The 20,633-nt window shown below is 35.9% G+C and overlaps 1 protein-coding gene across 4 annotated transcripts in view; it reads right to left on the bottom strand.

The window, feature by feature from the left end:
* The window catches only part of cdkal1 (CDK5 regulatory subunit associated protein 1-like 1), a 431,336-nt gene that overhangs the window by 361,679 nt on the left and 49,024 nt on the right, over positions 1–20,633 (bottom strand). For 3 of the 4 annotated variants that reach the window (XM_088601024.1, XM_088601020.1, XM_088601022.1), the window contains exon 4: positions 2,939–3,023. In XM_088601024.1, coding sequence (XP_088457150.1) covers positions 2,939–3,023 — 85 coding nt within the window. Of the gene's footprint in view, positions 1–2,938; positions 3,024–8,894; positions 9,047–20,633 lie in introns of those variants that run through there. The other variant, XM_088601023.1, reaches the window with a different exon arrangement.

Here is a 20,633-nt window from a genome sequence, read left to right as displayed (position 1 = left end):
GTACAAATTAAAGATTTGTTTCAGAATAAGACAGTTAGCATCACTGTTTTGGATAACAAAAACACAATATTTTTAATTCAACAATAAACTAGACAAATGATCAGTAATCGCAAGAACAAAGGGGTCTCAAGGGTCAATTTAAAATATCTGCACACTAAATTGCTAATAATTAGTTTGATGTTAAATTCATAAATATCACAAAGGTCACAATAAAAAAAATACTTCAGTTCTATAGCAGGTGTATTTTGTCTTGTGACAGATTCTACAACAAATGCAAACCACAAATAATAATAATTATAAAAACACAATTTAAATACCTCACATGGATCGAAGATGACAGATTATTTATTACACAAAAGTATCTTTTCATTTAAATAAAGTGTTTTAATTTCCAATTTGAATGAACAATGGGGAAGGGAGGGGCAGACTGAACCATTATATAACAGCATTATCATTCAGAGATGGATTTCACTTTTATTTGTTAATGTAAGCAACACCACAAACAAAAGGACAACATTTGGTCCATCTAGTTTATTTTATGGCTAGAAAACACAGGGTATTGGATTCAACAAGATGGCTAGGTTGCTTGTTACAGACTCCTGCATCTCTTTATGTAAAGATGTGCTGTCTGTTCTGAGATTTAAATGCACTTCCACGTGTTTTTCACAGTTCAAATGGCATATTTTGTTAATACCTTTTAAGATTTTGAATATTGCACTTGAATCCTGTAGCCTTTTAGCCATCTCTGCTCAAGTTCAAAAAGATTCAGCTGATTCCTTTAAGCATGGAAATTATCTGGTCCCTCTTCTCTGGACTGATTCCTGCGACGCAATATCTTTTTCTCTAATTTGATGACCAAACTTTTAAACGAGAATTTAAACAATTTTAAATGAGAGTCCACTAGTGCATTGTACTGTTTTACGGTAACATCTTTTGATTTTAATTTTACACTTTTAACTACATATCAATTTGCTTTTCTATTTTATTTCCACAATATCTAGAAGAACATTATGTTATCACAGAAAGCAAATTATTTTTCGTCCCGCATGTTTTGGTTTTATTTTTTGATACCCACACGTATCAAAATACTGTGTTAAAGTGCTGTGTCAAAGAGCTGTTTTAGAGATAAGATAAGGTACTTTCCAAAGATATTAAAGGGTTAAAACCCCTACACAGACCTTAAATTCTATAAATCATTGCTGTTTCAGGGGAGCAATACAATTTCGCTCCCACTGCTCAACTTTCCTCAGTGTCTCCTTGTGACCCCCCGCCTCTTGCATGAAAGGCATATTTCACCTTCGTGTGTGCCCAGATGAAAGAAAAATAATAAAAATGCAAAACAGTTTCTGGTTTAATCTGACAGTTTTTATGCAAATGAGGTAGTGTTCTCTGCTCTCAAAGGAATGCATGCTGCCATCCGAACATTTTAATAATTTACATAGGAAATAGTTGAAAATAAGCAGTGTACAAAAACATAATCAAATTACCCTAGTGTGAATAAGGAGTTCAAGGGGATTTAATACACATCGCAGCTGTTGTATGGTAGCCATGTGGAACAAGACAAATGAAAACCACGCCCTCTTGCCTTTGGTTGTCCTGCCATACAGGAGATCAAACACTTTGTGTTGGAGACCAAAAGGCAAGATGAAAACTCTGTCTGGAAAACGAAGCACTTCATTAACCTACTAGAACATTTCAATTCTACAGAAATGGAATCGGAGTCTGACTTTAAATTTAAAATGTCTGCTGCCTGATATGTTTGAATGAAAGACAAACAGTACAGGACTCATTAGGAGTCTCTCCCTTTTTTATTATGACATCAGGAAGGCAGTGAAAAAGGAGGCCATACAGTTTAAGAAGCCAGGATTGTTAGTAGCCCAGAAACTTGCTTCCACACAATAGCAAACAGGTAATATTTTTTAGCTTTTTTGGCATTTTCAGAAGAATTGCCCAATTAAACAAAATATACTCAGTCTTCAATCAAACATTCAAAATAAAGCATTCTTCTCGTGATAGCCTTCTCCTGTGGGGTGAAATTTTATGTGTTATGAAAACTGAATATGTGTGCGTTAAATCTATAATAAAAGAAAACATCCATCAAATTATACATATATATACCAGCTGAGGAAGCAATCTGTAACTTTTCCATCAGTACAGAAATAAAAGATGTAATGGTTTAGTCTGTTTTTTCATGTCTGTGTTTAACAACTTTGTTTTTGCAGTCTCAAAAAAATATTTTATGGTGAATCGAGATTAAAAACCCTCCAAGTTGAGCTGCTCCTACTTTATTATTTTGCTGTGATTATATTTACTACATGCAAATATGAATACGGACTAAATTTGTCACTCAGCAAGAGCTTACTGAGAACTACAGGCTTTTAGGGGTGCCTCACACTGAAATGCAGTAAAAACAGTCGTGTTTTGCGGAAAAAAGAGGCCACTCATTTCCTCCCTCTCACCCAGCTCTATCAGCTTGCACCAGTCCCTTCTGTGTCTGCCTTGAAGGCAAAGTAATCCTGATGAAGATTAATGGAATCAGATTGGAAGTGACAGGTTTTAGACAAAAATCAGAATTGCCTCAGGCTGCATCCTCTCAGTTTAATTAGTCACTTAATGATCAGTAAAAATAAAAGCAAAATGACACCCTTATTAACAGTGTACCTGAATATTAAGTCTCTCATCTATGCATGTTCTTTTGAATTTATGGAAGGCTTCTTATGAGAAACATAAATCATTATCATATCCATCTTACTGTGAATAAAAAAAAAATGTATACTTTAGTTGAGGGCCTTGCACTTCTAAAACCACACACATTCTGCATTGTTTTCCAAAGCTTGAGCCATCGTAAACCACTGAGCAGCATTATCCTTTCTAATAACTAGTGACCGTCATTCTGACAAAAAGGAAACCATTCTCTTTAAAGGGCTGGAGGTCTTACTTGATTGAGTTTCTGAAATGGTCTTCTGCTGGGTTTTTCACAGTGCAGCTGTTCAGAAGCCACAAGTCAGCCTCAGATGGATTCTCTAGAGAAGGGGAGAAGACAGAAGTTATGCAATAGAAAAATCAGAGCTCACACCAGGAGCTGGCCCATTCCACACACCATAAATATTATATTTCACTGCTTACTACAATTAATTGTGTCTCACACCCCCATACAAAATGACTCTGTTCAAGAAAGCCAAGATGCACTCCTAGGCTTCACAAACTCAAGGGGATTGGAAAGGACTCTGCTGAAATTATGCTGAAGAAGGGGTTGTCACACTGCGTAACAAATGTGTATATAAATACTAGGCCAAGATCCAGTTTACTGCTGTTTCCTATCCCTTCCTGCATGCTGAACTAAATATTTTAGTTACTATCCATTACCAAGCCTCACTGAAGCATTCAGGAACTACCCTACACTCCTTAAAACTAAACATAAAATGTCAGTCAACACTGTGCTTTAAGAACAAGCTCCCTATTTCTAAGATAATAAAGAGTTTGCCAAAGTTCTGCAGACAGGTCCGGGCCGCCACAAGTACAGCTCACACAAGAGCAGGCCCTAGTGCTGTGTGGCAGTATCGGTTTTAGATAAAAACAGAAGAGAGATAAAGGGAAACAAGTAGTTGAAAATTCAGAACCCCCAAAGGAATATATTTTGCAGAGATTTATTGGTGCAAAAAATAATATAATCCAACAAGTATACTGGAAACATAAGCAGTTCTATTCAAGATTATTCAAGAACTAAACTATCCGATAGCAGTTCAGGATATCAAGTTATTCCAAAAAACAGTTACTTAGGTCTTTGAAGCATTATCGAAGTGATTGAGCTACTGAAATACAAACACAGGGTTTCTCACTTTTGATACACAAATGAACAGTAAATAAGCAGAACTGATCTTGAACACTTTTCATTCTAAAAAACACATTTTATTAATACATTTAAAACTTCTAAAAGAGGGAAAAAACAAATGACAAAAAATGTGAAATTGAACAACAAGCATTATTCTAGCTCAAAAGCTTTTTAAATCTATATTTGTGTCAAATGTTAAAGTGGCAGATCTCATAATCACTGTTCACACACCTTTTGAGCAATTGATTTTATCTTTTGTTATGATGATTATTTCCTCCCCTTGATTACTTGAACCTCTGAAACATATCATTTAGCTGACCCAGTTCAGTGGTCTCTGCTTGCAATATGAAAGCAGATGTTCTTTCATGGTTCCTCAGTAACTCAAAACAGCCAAAGGCAAATGCACTATGTTAAGTATATACGAGATGTCATGATGAGACTCAATTACAAAACCAAGCCCTTAAAATGTGGTCTTTCGTCATTGACTGAGCATTTCCTTTGCACAGCATTGACAAGGCCTTCACCCATGCTAAAAACAGCCCTCAGAACATCAGCCTCAGAATTTCTATACCTAGAACTGCATTCCACTGTGCTTCAGTCCTAACACTTTATTTCCAAAGTCATCAATCAAAACTTCTCCATTTTACAGAATGACCTTTCAACTGGAACCTTTTGCCCAGACACACTAATCATCTCACACTGCCAAACACCTAATCCTCAAAGCCTTCTTTTTTACAGTTCCCTTAAGCACATACAGCTGCCATCCATGCCAGGCAATTTTTGTTGCACCCAAGCTACTGTTAGCTGCAAATACATAGCCAATAACACATACACGGCTCTTATGGCTATTTCAGGATCACCCAATCACGGAAATCTCACTTACTGCATCTCTTGGAGAAAGCATCCTGCCATTTAGACTGGAAAAACAGAAAGAAGACTGGCCAACTGTTATAGGGAACACATCACAGCAGTGGGGATCAAAGATCTCTTTAATCAGGTTAGTTACCTATTTTATTTCTCCAGGCCATAATTACAGTGATCTTTCTGTCTTTATCATTTGACAGGAATTCAATGGGTCCCACACCAAAAATGGATCAGAAGACAAGTTTCAGGAATCCCAGATCTCTGGCAGACTGCAGGTACATATCTTCAGGCCTCACAGCAAATTGTCCCTTTGGAAACAGTTTAGAAGCCTGGTGTAGATAGAGCCTCTGTTGTTTCTCAGTGTGCTGTGTTTGAGACACAGAGAAACTGCTGTGAGTGTGGAACATGTAGAATAATGTAATGTAATGTAATGTTTCTTTATTAGCCCTATACAATTTCTTGCATTAGGAATTCGTCTTTTCGCATACCCCAGCTTTTCTCCATGAGACACAGATACACAGACAGGGAGAGAAGCTTGGGGTCAGAGCATAGGGTCAGCCATCGTACGGCGCCCCTGGAGTTGGGGTTAAGGGCCTTGCTCAGGGGCCCAACGGAGTAGGATTCCTCTGCCGACCGCGGGATTTGAACCGGCAACCTTCCAGCCACAGGCGCAGATCCTTAGCCACAGAGCCACCGCTCCGCCCTGTCAGCTGAGCTGATTCTGACAGTGTGGCTGAGTCCTATAGAACCAGTTCCTTTGTGTCTTTAATCTACTGCAGTGTGCTCTCCACAAGAGTGTAGCTCTTCTTAGCAATTATAAACACTGTGGCAAAGCAGCCTATGAAGGGGCTAGTATTACAGCGCAACTTCCAGCAGAAGCTACCAAAGCTCTTCTTCTTGGTGTAAAGAGACACACAGGATGATGAACTTTTAATTATGCAGAATCTGCATGGAAGTTGTTAGAGCACTTTGTTAATTTGGGATTTTGATTGGTATTTAAAGGGCTTGGTCAGTCATAGTAGTGTATGGAATTTAACTGAATGCTCATTTCTTTGTTGAAACAACTACAAATTCTGTAGAAAGGCCTTCTGCACTAGCTTGAGCTGTCAACCTGGTTCCCATATTCCACCAGCACTTCACAACTGAAATATTACTGCCTTCCCTACTTCCCTTGGAATTTGTCAGATAACCATCTCTTTAGCCCCCTCTTCACGTCGCCTACTCATTTTCACACTAGCATTCTTTTGTCCTTCAGACCCCATCCCTCTGCCTCATTACAGTTTCAATTTCTCCCACAATCCCACACATGCTTAAGGAATCCTCCATGACTATAAGGCAGATGTGTCTTCACTTTCTTTTCAGTGTGGAATTAACTTCTAACTGCTTACAGAATTGAATGTTACCACACTAATATTAAGAGTGATTTTATACCATGAACCATTCAACTACTTGCAATAGTACCTACAGTATATACCAGTCCAATTCTTACCTACAGGTGAAAAAGACTCATAAATCCTTCATAAGGTATCAAAATACCCTATGAAACATTCACTCTTATAAGAGTGAATAAATCAATGAGTTCAAAGCTTCAACTACGGTCTGGAAACGTAATACTACAAACCCTAATAGCAACAACTCTATTTAAAAACATCTACTGTATATACAATCTGAACAGCATTATTATTATACAGCAGAGTTGGTGAAACATGGCCCTGCAGAGCCACAGGTCAAGGAGGTCTTATAGATTACGCCCCTTAAAGCATAAACTTGTAAAGATTGATAAGCCAATCAAGATTCAAGCTTCATTTGACTTAATTAAATCAGTTATGGCCAACTGTGGTTCTTAAGAGCTACAAGGTAAAGGTATTTCATTTCACATGGTCTCTAAACCATTTAACTGAAAATATCATCTGCTTAAGTGGTCAAAGCAAAATAGTTCTAAGCATTTAGATGTTGATTATTTAAGGGTGATCCATAAAACTTGGTGGACTGTGATTCACGAGGACCAGGGATTCCCACAAGCGCAATATTGCAACTAATAACTGTGGTGCAAAATACTAATGAGCAACTATTAAAAGCAAATCCTTTTAGGAATAGCGATATCCATGTTTAAACAACTTTTCTACCTCTGATCTTCCTATACAACATAAGATGTGTAAACAAAATGTGCTTTAAACATTGAAAAACTAATTTGTCACCATAAAAGGCTGAAGCACTGAAATTTAGAGATTGAAGAATAAAATATGATCCAATTTTTAAAAGAAAAAAGAAAAAATACTAAGAAATCCTCTTAGATGAAGCTAAGAGTGCAGGGCAGTGCTCTGAGCCAAGGAGTGTCAGCACTGTCCCAAGGCAGTAAGGTAAATGCTGCTCCTGTTTTTGTTTCTGCATGGGGCATTACAGAACACTTGGCACTGTCAATACAGCTGTGTTCCCCAGCACACATTACCCCCTCATCTGGCAGCTGCACAATCTGAGTCAAAAAACAACAGTGCCTGTGGGAGGACAGCCATTCCAGCAACACCAGGGGTTTCCACAGCAAAATGTAGGTTAATGTACGCTGCCAAAGATTCAGTGTGCCCTGCCAAACCATGTCGCATGCAGACTGCCATCTCAGCTGTTCAAAGTCATCTTCTTCTCTGTGGAACAACCGATGTGAAAAAATATATCTATCTGCTGTACTTACAGCATAAAGCCAGTTTGGAATTCAGCACCACAAAATCAGTCTGAAATAAACTGCTTACATGAGCAAAATTTTAGGAATAGGTTATAGATTCAAAATTGCTGTGGCATGCTGTACATGTTGAAACAGATTAGACAACACAATGAAACCCGTGAAAGGAAAAATATCCAATTCTTAAAAATGACTAAATGGAAATAGTAATAGAAACAGGGTACTGTATATTGTATCTAAATAAATTGAATTCATTACAAAATTAAATTGTATCTAAATGAAAATGGTGTAAAATTTTTAGAAATGTTTCTAAATTACACACTGATATATATTTTTTGATAATTATATGATAGCGATATGAGAGTTAAACACATTCTACCCATGTTAGCAAGGGTTTCTTCCAGGTGCTTGAGTTTCCTCCTATAGTCCAAAGACATATTGTTGGATAATTGGCTTCTGGAAGAATGGTGTCAGTACTGTATGTGCATGTTTGTGTCTTTGTGTGCCCTGTGATGGACTAGCATCCCATCTTGGATGTGCCCATTGCTTGCTGGAACAGGCTCCAGCTCCCCTGTATTGAACAGATCAGTTAAAAAACAGATGAATGGACGGACATTGATAATTCAGGTAGATGTACAAATGTGACAATTCATTCAGGTTACCTAGACTGTAATCTTTGTAAATAAACACTTTCTTTAGTCCAGATGCTAGGCTATTTATATTTCAATCACATACCTTTTATAAAAAAGTAACATCAGCCAGCGCTGTTCAATTCATTAGTAGGTTATCAAAACTAAAATTCAGCTGATGTCAAGAGCAAATTTACTGCACAATAAAGCTTCACCCTGCAGTTCCCCATCCGATTATGAGCAGCCACCGAGAAGAGAGCCCACTGCTTTCTAAACAGAGCTGGTAGACACAGCATCAGGAAGGATTCTCACTCGGACAGAAAAGAAACTGAACTTCATATAACAACCAGCATTAGGATTTTAAGATTTAACAAAGATACTAAACCTTAACATATCCAAGTGTATCGAAATATAGCATCATCAAAAAATAAAAAAATAAAATCATTTTTCTCCAAATTTCTTTATTTAATCCTCAAACGGACATGTTAAAGTGCCCAATGTAAAAGTCTGACTTTATCAGATGCACACATTGTACTTTAAGCTAAATACATATTTACACTACAGGACCTGATTTTATGGTTTGCACCTTTGCAAGACAGCTTTTGCATGTATGCATTATGCTTTGCTTAGTATTTTATTCACTGTATATTGCTTCTCTTTTAACCTACTTTATAAAACCAAACATCCACAAAGACATTTAAAGGTTATTTTTTAAAAAGAAGCCTAAAGGTTACACATATACAAAGCATTAAACTACTGAATGTCATTTTTCACATTCCAGAAAACAGCAGCTGTTCTACTGAAAAGGTTTTAAAAATGAAGTACACCACTGCTTTTGTGGATCCTATACTGAACACATGTAAAAGCAATCTTTCAACACCCACGTCATACTCACCGAGAGAACAGCACATTCAGACAATGTTATCAACAGTTAAATTGAAAAAGTTCATTTCAAAATGTCAAGAGTCAGTCTCCACTTATTTTAAGGTTTCTGTAATTTTGACTATGTTGTTTGTTTTAGGAAGGAAATAAAAGGCTGCAGAAGAGAGAAGATTGGTCTAGCCTGAGGGTACTGCACAAAACTGAGGATACACAGATGAAGCCAAGAATACAGGGAAGGCTGAAGAGCGAGCTGGGGTGAAGGGATTTGTGCTGTTGAGGGTAGACCACAGAAGGATATGAGCAGGAAGAAACTAACAAGAATCCAAAGTATCATGAAAAGGAAGTCAGAGAAAGCAGGCGTCTGCAAGAAGCTTTGTGGGCAGTCAGATTTCATAAACACTGAAATGCATTGCCAAGAGAATGACAACAGCAAGGCAAGCCATAAAACACTTTTTGAAAGATTAATAGTTTTTTATTATTGTGAGTACATATTCCTCTAAGTGTCACTGAAGTTTACTTTCAGCAAAACCCTTCCATAAATTAGCATATAATCCTGTTAAGGATTATTTCAATTCCTTTTTTCAAAAATGAGGACGACTTAAGTGGAAAGAAACAGATTCAGAGAACAGGCAGAGAAAAGCATAATTTGAATATCCCCACAAATCCCTGCCAGTGTGTTTAACTGTGTCATATCATTCACCAATTCTGTAGATTCATTTGTGGGCAGCACTCTTTAAAATAACTGTAAGACATGTGTCTTGCACTGTGCTTAACCTTTCTTTTCCACACAGCATAAGTTTACATATGGAATATTGTAACTTACAGAAAACCCCCAAATATGCAGGTCTACTTCTAAACCTCTCAACAAAATGTCTTCTATAACATAATGAGTTTGTATTGTTATGGGTCTTAAAATTAACCTAAATTGTGACATGAAGCGAACTTGAACTTTGGCCTGCAGAAATGGTGAACACACCCGTCTCAGAGAAAAGGGAAATTCAGGTCCGATGTAGCAGTTGACTGAGTAGTTAAATCCTGCACAGGTCATGGACAAAGCAGGGATGTAGTTAACTATTCCTGAGGTAAGATAAGTGAATCAGCGATCCAAAAATTCTAGAAAAGGGTGGTCAGCACAGCCTCTTTTATTATGCAAACATACAGGAAGAAAACAAAAACAAACTGAATTTACCTTTCAGAAGCAAGTGAACTAGGGACATGGGAATTTACACGGCATTCAGTTAAAAAGTTAACCATCAAGTGGTTATTACTCAGGGCTTTATCTGATTCACTTATACACTCCTGCACAACTGGTAATTGTCAAACTGCCCTTAACTGAACACAGACTGAGAATCATATACTCTAAAGGCAACAAAGGAGAAAAACATGCTGGGGCCCTATAGCCACTTATCAACTTCATCATCTGCATCAACATAGCTGTTAAGAGGAACCTTTAAATATAACGTGGGAAATGCCACTCTGCTTATTTCTCTAAAACAGGACAGATCCTTAGACTTTCACACCATCTGATAGACAAAGCCTTAAGGGCATAAACTTAAATATGAAGTAACTACTGCTTCTTGTCGATATTACACAAAAACCCAAGTTTAAAGTAAACGGCTGTACTTACACATGAAAAAGCTGAAAATGAATGATATTATCACGTTTTACTACGAATAAAACAAAAGAGGACAAAAAATGTACACTGCAACGTCAGTGGCCGATTATAAATTTTATTTGAGGCTGCATTTACAAGTGCCTGACTATATACGTCATTTAAATAAATGGCATATATTGCATTAAGCTTAGTCTATGACTAATGGTGAGAGGGGTTTTTGAATAAATTATTCAACTACTTGGTTGTATTACACTTAATATAACTTAAAATGTTATTCTTAAATTATAACATTTAAAATGAAAAACAATTGTTTCCCCCTTATAACTACATTTGCTCAATACTACTCCTTTAAACTCTAAATAAATAAAATATCACTTAAATATAATACATTTTATAATAAACAATACCTAATATATGAACCTATTATCTGATACACATTTGGTGGCTTTAAAGTCACTCAGTAGACTCTTCACCAAAAAAAGATTAAAGTATTAGCTAGTACAACACAGACATGTTCTAGAAAGGTGTCTGTTCAAATCATTGAGAACACCCTAAATACCAACACTGAAGAGCTGACTAACACACTTAAACTGCTTAAAGATACATTCTAATATATTTTTATCCCCAAGTTTGATCCAGCAAGAGTTTGATTTTAATGTAAAAATGTACTCCACTTTAGGAGACATTATAGAAAATACTTATTTCTTTCAGAAGTATAATTCAAGACTTTGGTTGTTTCAGACATGTTCTAGAAAGGTGTCTGTTCAAATCATTGAGAACACCCTAAATACCAACACTGAAGAGCTGACTAACACACTTAAACTGCTTAAAGATACATTCTAATATATTTTTATCCCCAAGTTTGATCCAGCAAGAGTTTGATTTTAATGTAAAAATTTACTCCACATTAGGAGACATTATAGAAAATACTTATTTCTTTCAGAAGAATAATTCAAGACTTTGGTTGTTTCAGGAAATCAGCTAGTATAAAACTTGAAAATCCATTTTCCAATGCAGAAGAAAAGGGAATTGAACCAACAATGGGTGCTGAAACCCCAGTCACTGTGCTGTTTCTAGATCACCCATGGCCCTGCTGAGTTCAACATTACAGAGCACATTCGAGCAGGGAGCTGCGTCAGCAAGGTCACCAGAAGAAGGCTCCACAGCCAAAACATTATGTTTCTTTTCTTTACCTTTCAGGGTGGAATGACCCTTTACCTGTTCCATTACAGAACACATCCTAGAGCTAATTAACCATATCTCAGTATTCATTCAATGCGAAATACATGGTCAGACTGCAATCAAGTATTGGTATGGCAAAACGAGTACGTTACACAAATCAATTTTAATTACTACCACAAACTTTATCTTTTCTGCCATAAGTCATTAGTGTGAAAGTAGGTGGGGTGCCATGTATAATTAGTCTGAAAAGGAACAATTTATGTGTTATGTTAGGGAAAAAAAAGAGGAACAGTTTTCTTCTGGTGAAACATTAAAAAAAATCAACATGTTGAAGAGCAAATAGATTAGAAAAATATTAGACAGGAAAGTCCCAAGCCAGTGTCACATTACTGGTCTTTAACCCTCATCCCTTTAGAAGTGGCCACAAGAAAGTCAGGTTTAGACAACAGCATGAAGTCAACAGTCTCTGGCAAAGGATCTGGTTTTCCAGGGGAATTTCACAAAGACACAACACATTGTTGTATTAACAATAATTAACCTTGAGAAATACTCCAGCCAAAAAACACATTATTAATAGAAGTACAAACAGAAAATATTTAGTCAGTTAAGGAAAGTGCAGTATTATTTAGGCCCCTGCAGATTGCCTGTAGATTGTAACACTGTTCAATGTTCTAAGTTAAATTATCCACAAAAAATAAACATGCCATGTTATGATATTTTTTAGCATTGGTACAGTTACCATTCATTGCTATGTTACTGCTTTCTCCTCTGTCAAACAAAGCAATGACTTGCTTTTGAACTTTGAATGAATACTGATGCTGCAGAACATTTTTTAAAATTCATCTTAAAAAATTCAATCAGTATTATCACTAATCCAAAAATATAAGCCTGCTTATACATAATAGGTGGTGGGAATACAATAATCTGGAAAAGATAAGATCAAGCATGCCGAGAAGCAGGAAAAAAAATCAATAATAAATTCAGAAAAAAATAAAGTAAATATGTAAGTCAAAACTGAATGCAAATTAAATCCAAAGGGAATCCAAATAGTATAGTTTTCTTTGTGTAAGATAATCAAGAAATTCAGTTACCAGTGTGCACATAAAATACATTTTTTATGTCTTTAAAAAACATCTTCCCACCTGTCTCCAGATACCACAGCTCTCTATTCTGCAAGGGCAGCTTGCGCATGCCTAAGTATAAAGGCTTTCCAATCAATGGGAAAAACCACACATGGCTCTTCACAGCAGAGACAGCTGAATTAGTGCTAATTCAAAGCCCCTGCCTAAGGTACGGTATGCTTCCCCTTAACGTCTGGCTGCTGCGACCCCAAACATATCATATCATCTGTCAGAATAGATTTTTCCCCCTAGTATTGCTAGGGAAAAACAAGAAAATGAAAGAACCATGTTAAGGCATAAGCTACTTGCTGCCAAAAATGCAGTGGTTTTAAACTTCACTAGTTCATTTTAATTGGACCATTTCCTTTATCACATTGTGTGGGTTGATATGTATATTTTGATGTATTAATTATTTGATTTTTCTGACAGTGAAAGTAGCTGCAATAATAGGATGATCCTAATAACATACTGTAATAATGTATCAGAATTGCCATGAAAAAAAAGAAACATTACTAAAAAAAATCAGATCATTAATACAGCCATATCTGTACAATGTTATTGTATAATTACTCAAAATTATATATAACTGATTTGTGTTCTATTTCTTTCCTGGTGGAGTCACTAATCCCTAAACAAATTTCAATTATTTAAAAACAAAACATCCACATAATGGAGAGGTGTTGAAACATACCACACAAATGTGTTTTTGATGAAACTATCTGGCATAAACATACAGTTTAATTGACTGATAAGCAAGGAACCAGACAAACAAAAACTGTTATTTAGAAAATTGGCTTGACACACTACACTGTCCTCAAATGTTCTGAAAAACTACACACAGAGGGTCTGCCAACAATGCAAAACAAGCTAAGGCTAAAATGTTAAGCCATATGGAAATAAAACTACTTTCAATGCTAATACTATAATTTAAACTAATCAGAACTGAGATCCAGAAAGACTCCCCCATTTAACATACAGACAATTTGAGTTTTTTGGTCATTTGTAATTACATAGTTCTAAAGAAAATCATTTTTAATAATGAAGCACTTTGAATGTCAGCTTCAGAACTGAGTGTCATGTTCTTGAAAAACTTTTTTACAGCCAACCACTCAAAGACACTAATATGGCGCAAGTTTTATGTTCTTACTACCCATAACAAAGAAGATTTCTGGTAAGACCCTGGCCAAAGGAGGACTACATCATAGTCCAGCACTGTAAACAACAGGAGCTGGTGTTAGTTGTGCTCATGAGTCACCCTTCAGTTTTGACTCATTCTTTCCTGTCTTTCTCTGAAGGATACAGTAACTGAAGATATTGTAAAGCAAGGAGGCTAGTCCAAACCTCCTCGGGACTTTCAGATCACGAGAAACCAATAACAGATCCTCTTTATCTCAAAGGCTCACTATTCGACAAAGACTGACAGCGTAGCAAGGAATCTTTAAGAATTTCCTCCATTCGCTTATTTAGATGACTGCTACCACACATGCAAAAAAGGAGCAATGAAGACAAAATACAAGCATTCCCTAATACATCCACTTTAAAAATGTGAAACAAGAACCCAAGAAATAAGATTAAACTTTTTAGAAGTATATTTAAAACCAAGACTGTCAGGCACTCTCATTTCAGTTTATGTGCTTATATGTGCCTTGTCAGGGTATTCATTTTTTCATATTACAAGAACAACAGTAAAAAGCAGCTTATTTTTAAACCTGCAATTTCTGAGTTCAATCTACACTCTTGAGCGTTAATGTTATCTTTTCCAAGAACTGCGTGTCTTCTAAAGATCAGAGAAATTACTTAATTTTGGACAAAACAATGAATACGCTAGGACTTTTTCGATATATTATTATATATAGACTCAATGACTAAGTGCAGCAAGTTTACAAAGTTGCAATCAGAAAATTCTGCTATAAAAATATCATAACATGTTATTTAGCCAACATGAAGCTAAATTTGTCATGCTGCTTAAGAGGATTTGTTTCTGCTGTTGGCGAATCCATATGACATATTTCTCCAATATCACTTACAAAGGCATCTTCATTCTCAATAAGCAGAGTATAATGGTTTGTTCTGTTGTTCTTTCCTGATTATCACTAGACTGGACGTTCAACATGTTTATTCAGCCGATCGCTTGTGCCCAAATCAACTCTCACTAAAGATGTGAGTTAAGGATGCGTACAGTATTTATGCAACAACTGAAGTCCCTCAATGTACCTTGACCCTGCACCTGTGTCAGTCATCGGAAAGTCAACTCAGAGCCTAGCACTGTGAGGCAGCACCACTGTGCCACCCAATAACAAACACTTTCATCTTCCTGGTAAGTCAGTTGAGAACAAATTTTCTTTTACGATAACCTGGCTAAGCTCATTTAGGTATTACTTTACCACAGGTCCCTGGCAAATACTCATCTATCAGCCCCGATGATGGCAAAAAATGCCTGTTTGCTAATTCATGTCCCACAAAGTGATTTAGCCCTTCAGAAATGGGGCAAATATGTTATTTTCAATATGAATCCTGAAGCCGTTTTGTGAGATTATTAAATCAGACTGCCAAGTATGAGATGGTTATAGAGCTGGATATCAACAGTCAGTTCAATTATCATCACACCTAAGCAAATTGAAAGTGGTATCTCCTCTACTTAAGAAGCTACAAGCACTTAAAAGTCACTCATACATTTTCTAATTTTAAGGAACATTAGGGTTATGGCTATCTGGTACAGAACTATTCATGAGGCTACTGACTTTATGAATATATTTCTTACATCCTCAAGTACAGAAGCTGCAGCATTACAGACCAAGGACATGGTCCCCAGAATCACTTCATAATGACATGAATTTCAAGTATAACTGCCCCCATAAAAAAGGAGGTGCATTTCAGCAAATCTTCATCAAATTGAAATAGTTGACCTTGTTTCATACCAGACCTCTTTGTCAACTGTACAAAATAGAAGCAAATCAAGGTTTTGAGGCAGAAAGCTATGTCTGAGCTCACACAGACTGACCTTTAATTTAAAAGATATCTCAGATGCACGCTTTATGTTTACAACAAAACAAAGGATATGAAAGGTGTGATATTGCTTTAAGACGGCATCTTTGGGTGGGAGGAGAAGATGGCATAATGGGATATTAATATTTCAATGTCTTGCAGATTCTATCTGTCAGCTTTATTTTTCCTTTCATGAAGCCCAATTCGAGGAGAGAATATTCAGGAAAAGTTAAGTCACCTGCCACCACTTTCATGACAAGCTGTCAGGTCAGACTATGCTGGGATACATCCACCAGTATCTCAAACATTCAGTTCTGTCATTACGTTTTACCCGTTACTGTACTTGTTATTGGCATATACACACACAGGAATTTAACACTCCACTAGGAACACTTCCATTACAATTTCCTTGGTCTCTTCAGGATTGGTATTTCATTCAAGCATAAAAGTCTGAGTCAAAAGACTAATTACAAATGTAGCCTAAGGAAAGGAATAAGTATGAAATGTCTGAAATGCAATCTGTATAAGTTATATTCAGTGGCACACACATATTGAACTCTCTTTGAATTCAAAGAAATTTCAAATATATTAAAGTTTAGTCTATTGTGATCAAACTATCATTACCTAATGTCATCACTAGGATAAAAAAAATGTCTGTTTTAGGGGCAGACTGTTTAAAGTCTTAGATTTTGGAAAAATTCAGGAAACAGTATTCATATAAAATAGGCTGTCAATAAAGATGACATTTTATGAAGTGCAATGCCTTACAGTAAATGAAAATTTGTTCTCAACTGACTTATCTGGTTAAATAAAGGATTATTGCCATAGTGCCATAGAGCTGTGAACAAATAAAAAACTTTCCATCTACTTTAGAAAGAACAATAATTACAAAGACATTCAGGAACTGACAAGCAAAAATATATATTTCTTATTTTAAGATCCCCATCTACAATTTATGATTCTTGTTTTGCACATATTCAATAGATGACATATTTATACAAAAGCATGCAGAGAGATACTGACGTTCAAAATCTAAGTTTTACATCCTCAAAATCAAGGAGTGATTTTGCAGTATTATAGACTGAGGGCAGAATCCCATTCAATTATGTTTCATAAAGTGGTGAATTCTTCCTCCTTAAAAGGCTTTTTAGAATTTTGCTAAGCACAAATTTCCAATACACTTATTTACAAGAATATATATATATATCATAAATATTATTTTGTATGCATTATTTTTTTGCATATATGTCTGCCCTACAAGACAAATCAAATTCTTATCAAACACTTGATTTTGAATTGAATTTGGGTTTGATAAAGATGGTGGCATTAGTGTAACCAAACAAACAATTAGGACTTCCTGAGGTACACAAGAAACTATACCCCATGTATAAAAGTTTTATAAAACATTTATAACAGTACAGGTTACTTCTAATTTTGAAAACAATGTTGCCTGTATAGATATAAACTGGCATTTCTCTTTAGACCTACCACCCAAATGTGGCTAAAACAAAGGAAAGAAGGAGGGAAGGAAAAGCATAACTCGCTTTCAGGTCCAAACACAATACTAAAAGGTACTAAACTATCTGTGGCAAAGGCTCAGCACATCTACCAGAAGAAAGAACCCAGCTTCTGGGGCCATGAGTTTCTGTCCTGCACCACTAACCAGGATAAATATGTGAACCACTGTTTATAAAAAGGGCACACTAGGCTCAGAAATGGGGTTAGTGTCCTCCCAGCAGTGGAGACAGAGAGGGAAGATATTACTACCAAGGAAGGACATCTACAAGAAAGGACATTTGTTTCAGTCAGAGGTCACAAAAAAGTAACTCTGCGGTAACACTAACTCCATTTTTTATGTCATCATATTAAGCAGAATATATTAGAGACAGAAATACATAGTACAACCAAACTATCTTCACAAAAAAGTAAAAATCATCCAATGACACATATTCTAACTAAAAGCAGTAGTTAAAATGGTATACTAACAGTGTACTGAACATTTGCTGCTCTTTCTATATTGCTGTAAATGTACACCATATTGCTAATTACCCAGTGTTGAAATGTTTGCCAATCAACTCCACTATACTTTTTCCTGTCCTTGTTATTATCAGGCTGAAACAAATGTTAATGTATTTTATAGACACAAGAATAATAATTGCTTACACTTATATAGCGCATTTCTGGACACTCCACTCAAAGCTCTTTACAGGTAATGGGGATTCCCCTCCACCACCACCAATGTGCAGCATCCACCTGGACAATGAATGTCCATTATTAATTACAAGGCTAATGTGATATATAGCACATAACAGATGTAACTGTGTGACTTTAGCCCACCATGCCTTAAACAGGACTCAAAATACATAATTGTTAAGTATTCACACAGGGATAAATAACCATCTTTTTCAGATTGTTCAGAACTGAAATGAATTTCTCATTAACGCAGAGATACATTGAGAACAATGTCAAATGTTTGTAGTTCATTACTGAACAAGAAGCCCTGTTATATATGAGGATCCACTGTGGGTAAATGCTCTTCACCTGCTTCAATTAAAAGGAGATGCAATTGGACAAGATCAATGCTATTTAGTTCACTTTCTAAAGACTGTGCTGTAAAAAACTTTCAATAAAGTACTGGTCATCAGAATAGGCAGGTATTTTAAGAACTGCATATGTTGTCATTGCCTTTTTTATAGATCCTTAAAAAATGTGTTGGTTATTAAAATAAAATATTATGTCTCCTAGAAAATTCTGTCTTACCAGTTTGTTTACACATTGGTGATTTTACCACTACAGTAGGGTCTTGGCATTTGTGAGGGATCAGTGCAGATATTCAACACAAATAGGCAATTTTGCATATAAGTCCACCCATCCCTATACTGCTGCATAATTTACAACAGTATATAGCATATATGATTGAAAGAAATATATAACCCTCCTTAGTATGATAATTTAAGTGCTAATGCATTGGTTTACAGTTATTTTAAATAGCATTGATCAACTAAAACAAACAGCAATCACAGCTACAATAAACACAAATTCCTCAGTGTACAGTGGACACCTGCATTTTCTCTCTCTGCCTTTACAGCTAATATCTTGCTCCATGATTAGGACGCCACACTGTAATGAAAAGAGCAATAAAACTGTCAGTGAGCCAGTAAAGTCGTCTCCAGTCTGTCATTTCCCAAACCACCAACACTGACCCTGGCGTGTTTGTTACTATCTACAAACAAGACCACGTTGAGATGCAGATGCCGGGTAGTGGATACTTGGGCAGGGGGCAGGAAAGAACTCACTAGCCAAATTCTAGTTTGCTGCATGGCTAATCTGGAAATAGAGCTTAATCTTCAACTCGGTTTAATACCACTCTACTCTTCTTTCATTCAAGAACCCATCAGCCAGACCAAATAGCAAATAAGAGAATTTGCCTAATAAAATCACAGATGTGAATTAAAATTAAATTTTGGATAGAATAACCTCAGTGTATGGTTAGACGTACATATATATAGTACAAATAGCGCAGTTCCTTACATTAATGAAACAAAAACCTTCAAATTGGAAAGCTTAGATGGTTCAATACGGTGTTTCTTGTTTCTTTTGCTTTCAAGTCAGTCATACTAAACTAAACCCTAGCTCAATGAATAAATCAAAAACACAAGAGATTGCATTGTATATGAAACTCCACCAAACATAAATAAATTAGTTAATTAATGAAAAACTGTTCACATATAGTGTACTGTTCATACACATATCCACACATCTCTGAAGCACAGATAACCTACAGTATAAGGCATAAGAATAAAGTAAGTTAGTAACATAATCCATTTTTGTTTCTGTTTACTGCATTATACATGATCAGACTTGGTAAAGGTTTAGCTATAAGAATCACAGCAACTGGTGCCCCACTGAGGCAAGTTTGGGCCGGTCAGATCTAATGGAAAGATTCACACACACAAACACAACCATTTCAAACTCAAACTACACTAAAACATGAGAAGAATTTACATGTATACAAAATAGTAATTTTCTGGTTCGAAAAGTTCTTATCAATGACCTTAGAACAGTAACTCTTCCTTTCAGTCATATTTATTTGCTGGGCTCTGTCTAGTATACGTTTTCAGAAAAAATCTGAACAAATGCTTAGAATGGAGTAGAATTTTAGGATTTAAGGGAAAAGTAAAAGTTTATTGAAACTCAAATAAGTCAAAATTGGTGCAAATCAGTAAAGATTTTGCCATGTGTGTTTCCCCTTTTCTCTTAATATTACTTTCTTTCCACATGACCATTAAAAATTTATCAAACACACTAATCCACTGGGAATATCACTCACTTCAAACCCTTCAGAAGAAAATGGCCATGCGAGTCTCAGATTCAAGTATCCTGTGGACACACTGGCAAAATCTAAAATATTCCATTAAAGGGTACTACGATGACACGACAAGTAAAATTATTCCACAGAACTTAAATTCATTACCATGTTTTTATTTATTTAATAGCATGTATGGTATTATGTTTTTTTTCATATGCAGTATAAAGGTGTTGCACTTTATTGTTGTAATGTTGTAGATTTAACTGACAAGAATTCCTAACCTTCAGTCCTGAAGAATATGGATTTGAGATCAGCTTTTATCATGTTGAATACGTCTTGTCAAAACATTCACATTACCATACTTATATGTATGATACTTTATTAAATCCGCTTTATTATATCATTCTTATATCCTCCTGAAGAGGAAAAGGTAACATCTGTCTAATTCTGTCACTAGACAGAAAGACAAGATGTCCTGTCAATAGACGGATATAACGAACTACTCAGGACCCATTTTAAAACCACATCTTTATTCATGTT

Source organism: Lepisosteus platostomus, chromosome 12, assembly GCF_059453375.1.
Source record: "Lepisosteus platostomus isolate fLepPlt1 chromosome 12, fLepPlt1.hap1, whole genome shotgun sequence".
Lineage (NCBI taxonomy): Eukaryota > Metazoa > Chordata > Actinopteri > Semionotiformes > Lepisosteidae > Lepisosteus > Lepisosteus platostomus.
Note: the sequence above shows the minus strand (reverse complement) of the source record. Positions and strands in the feature narration are given on the sequence as shown.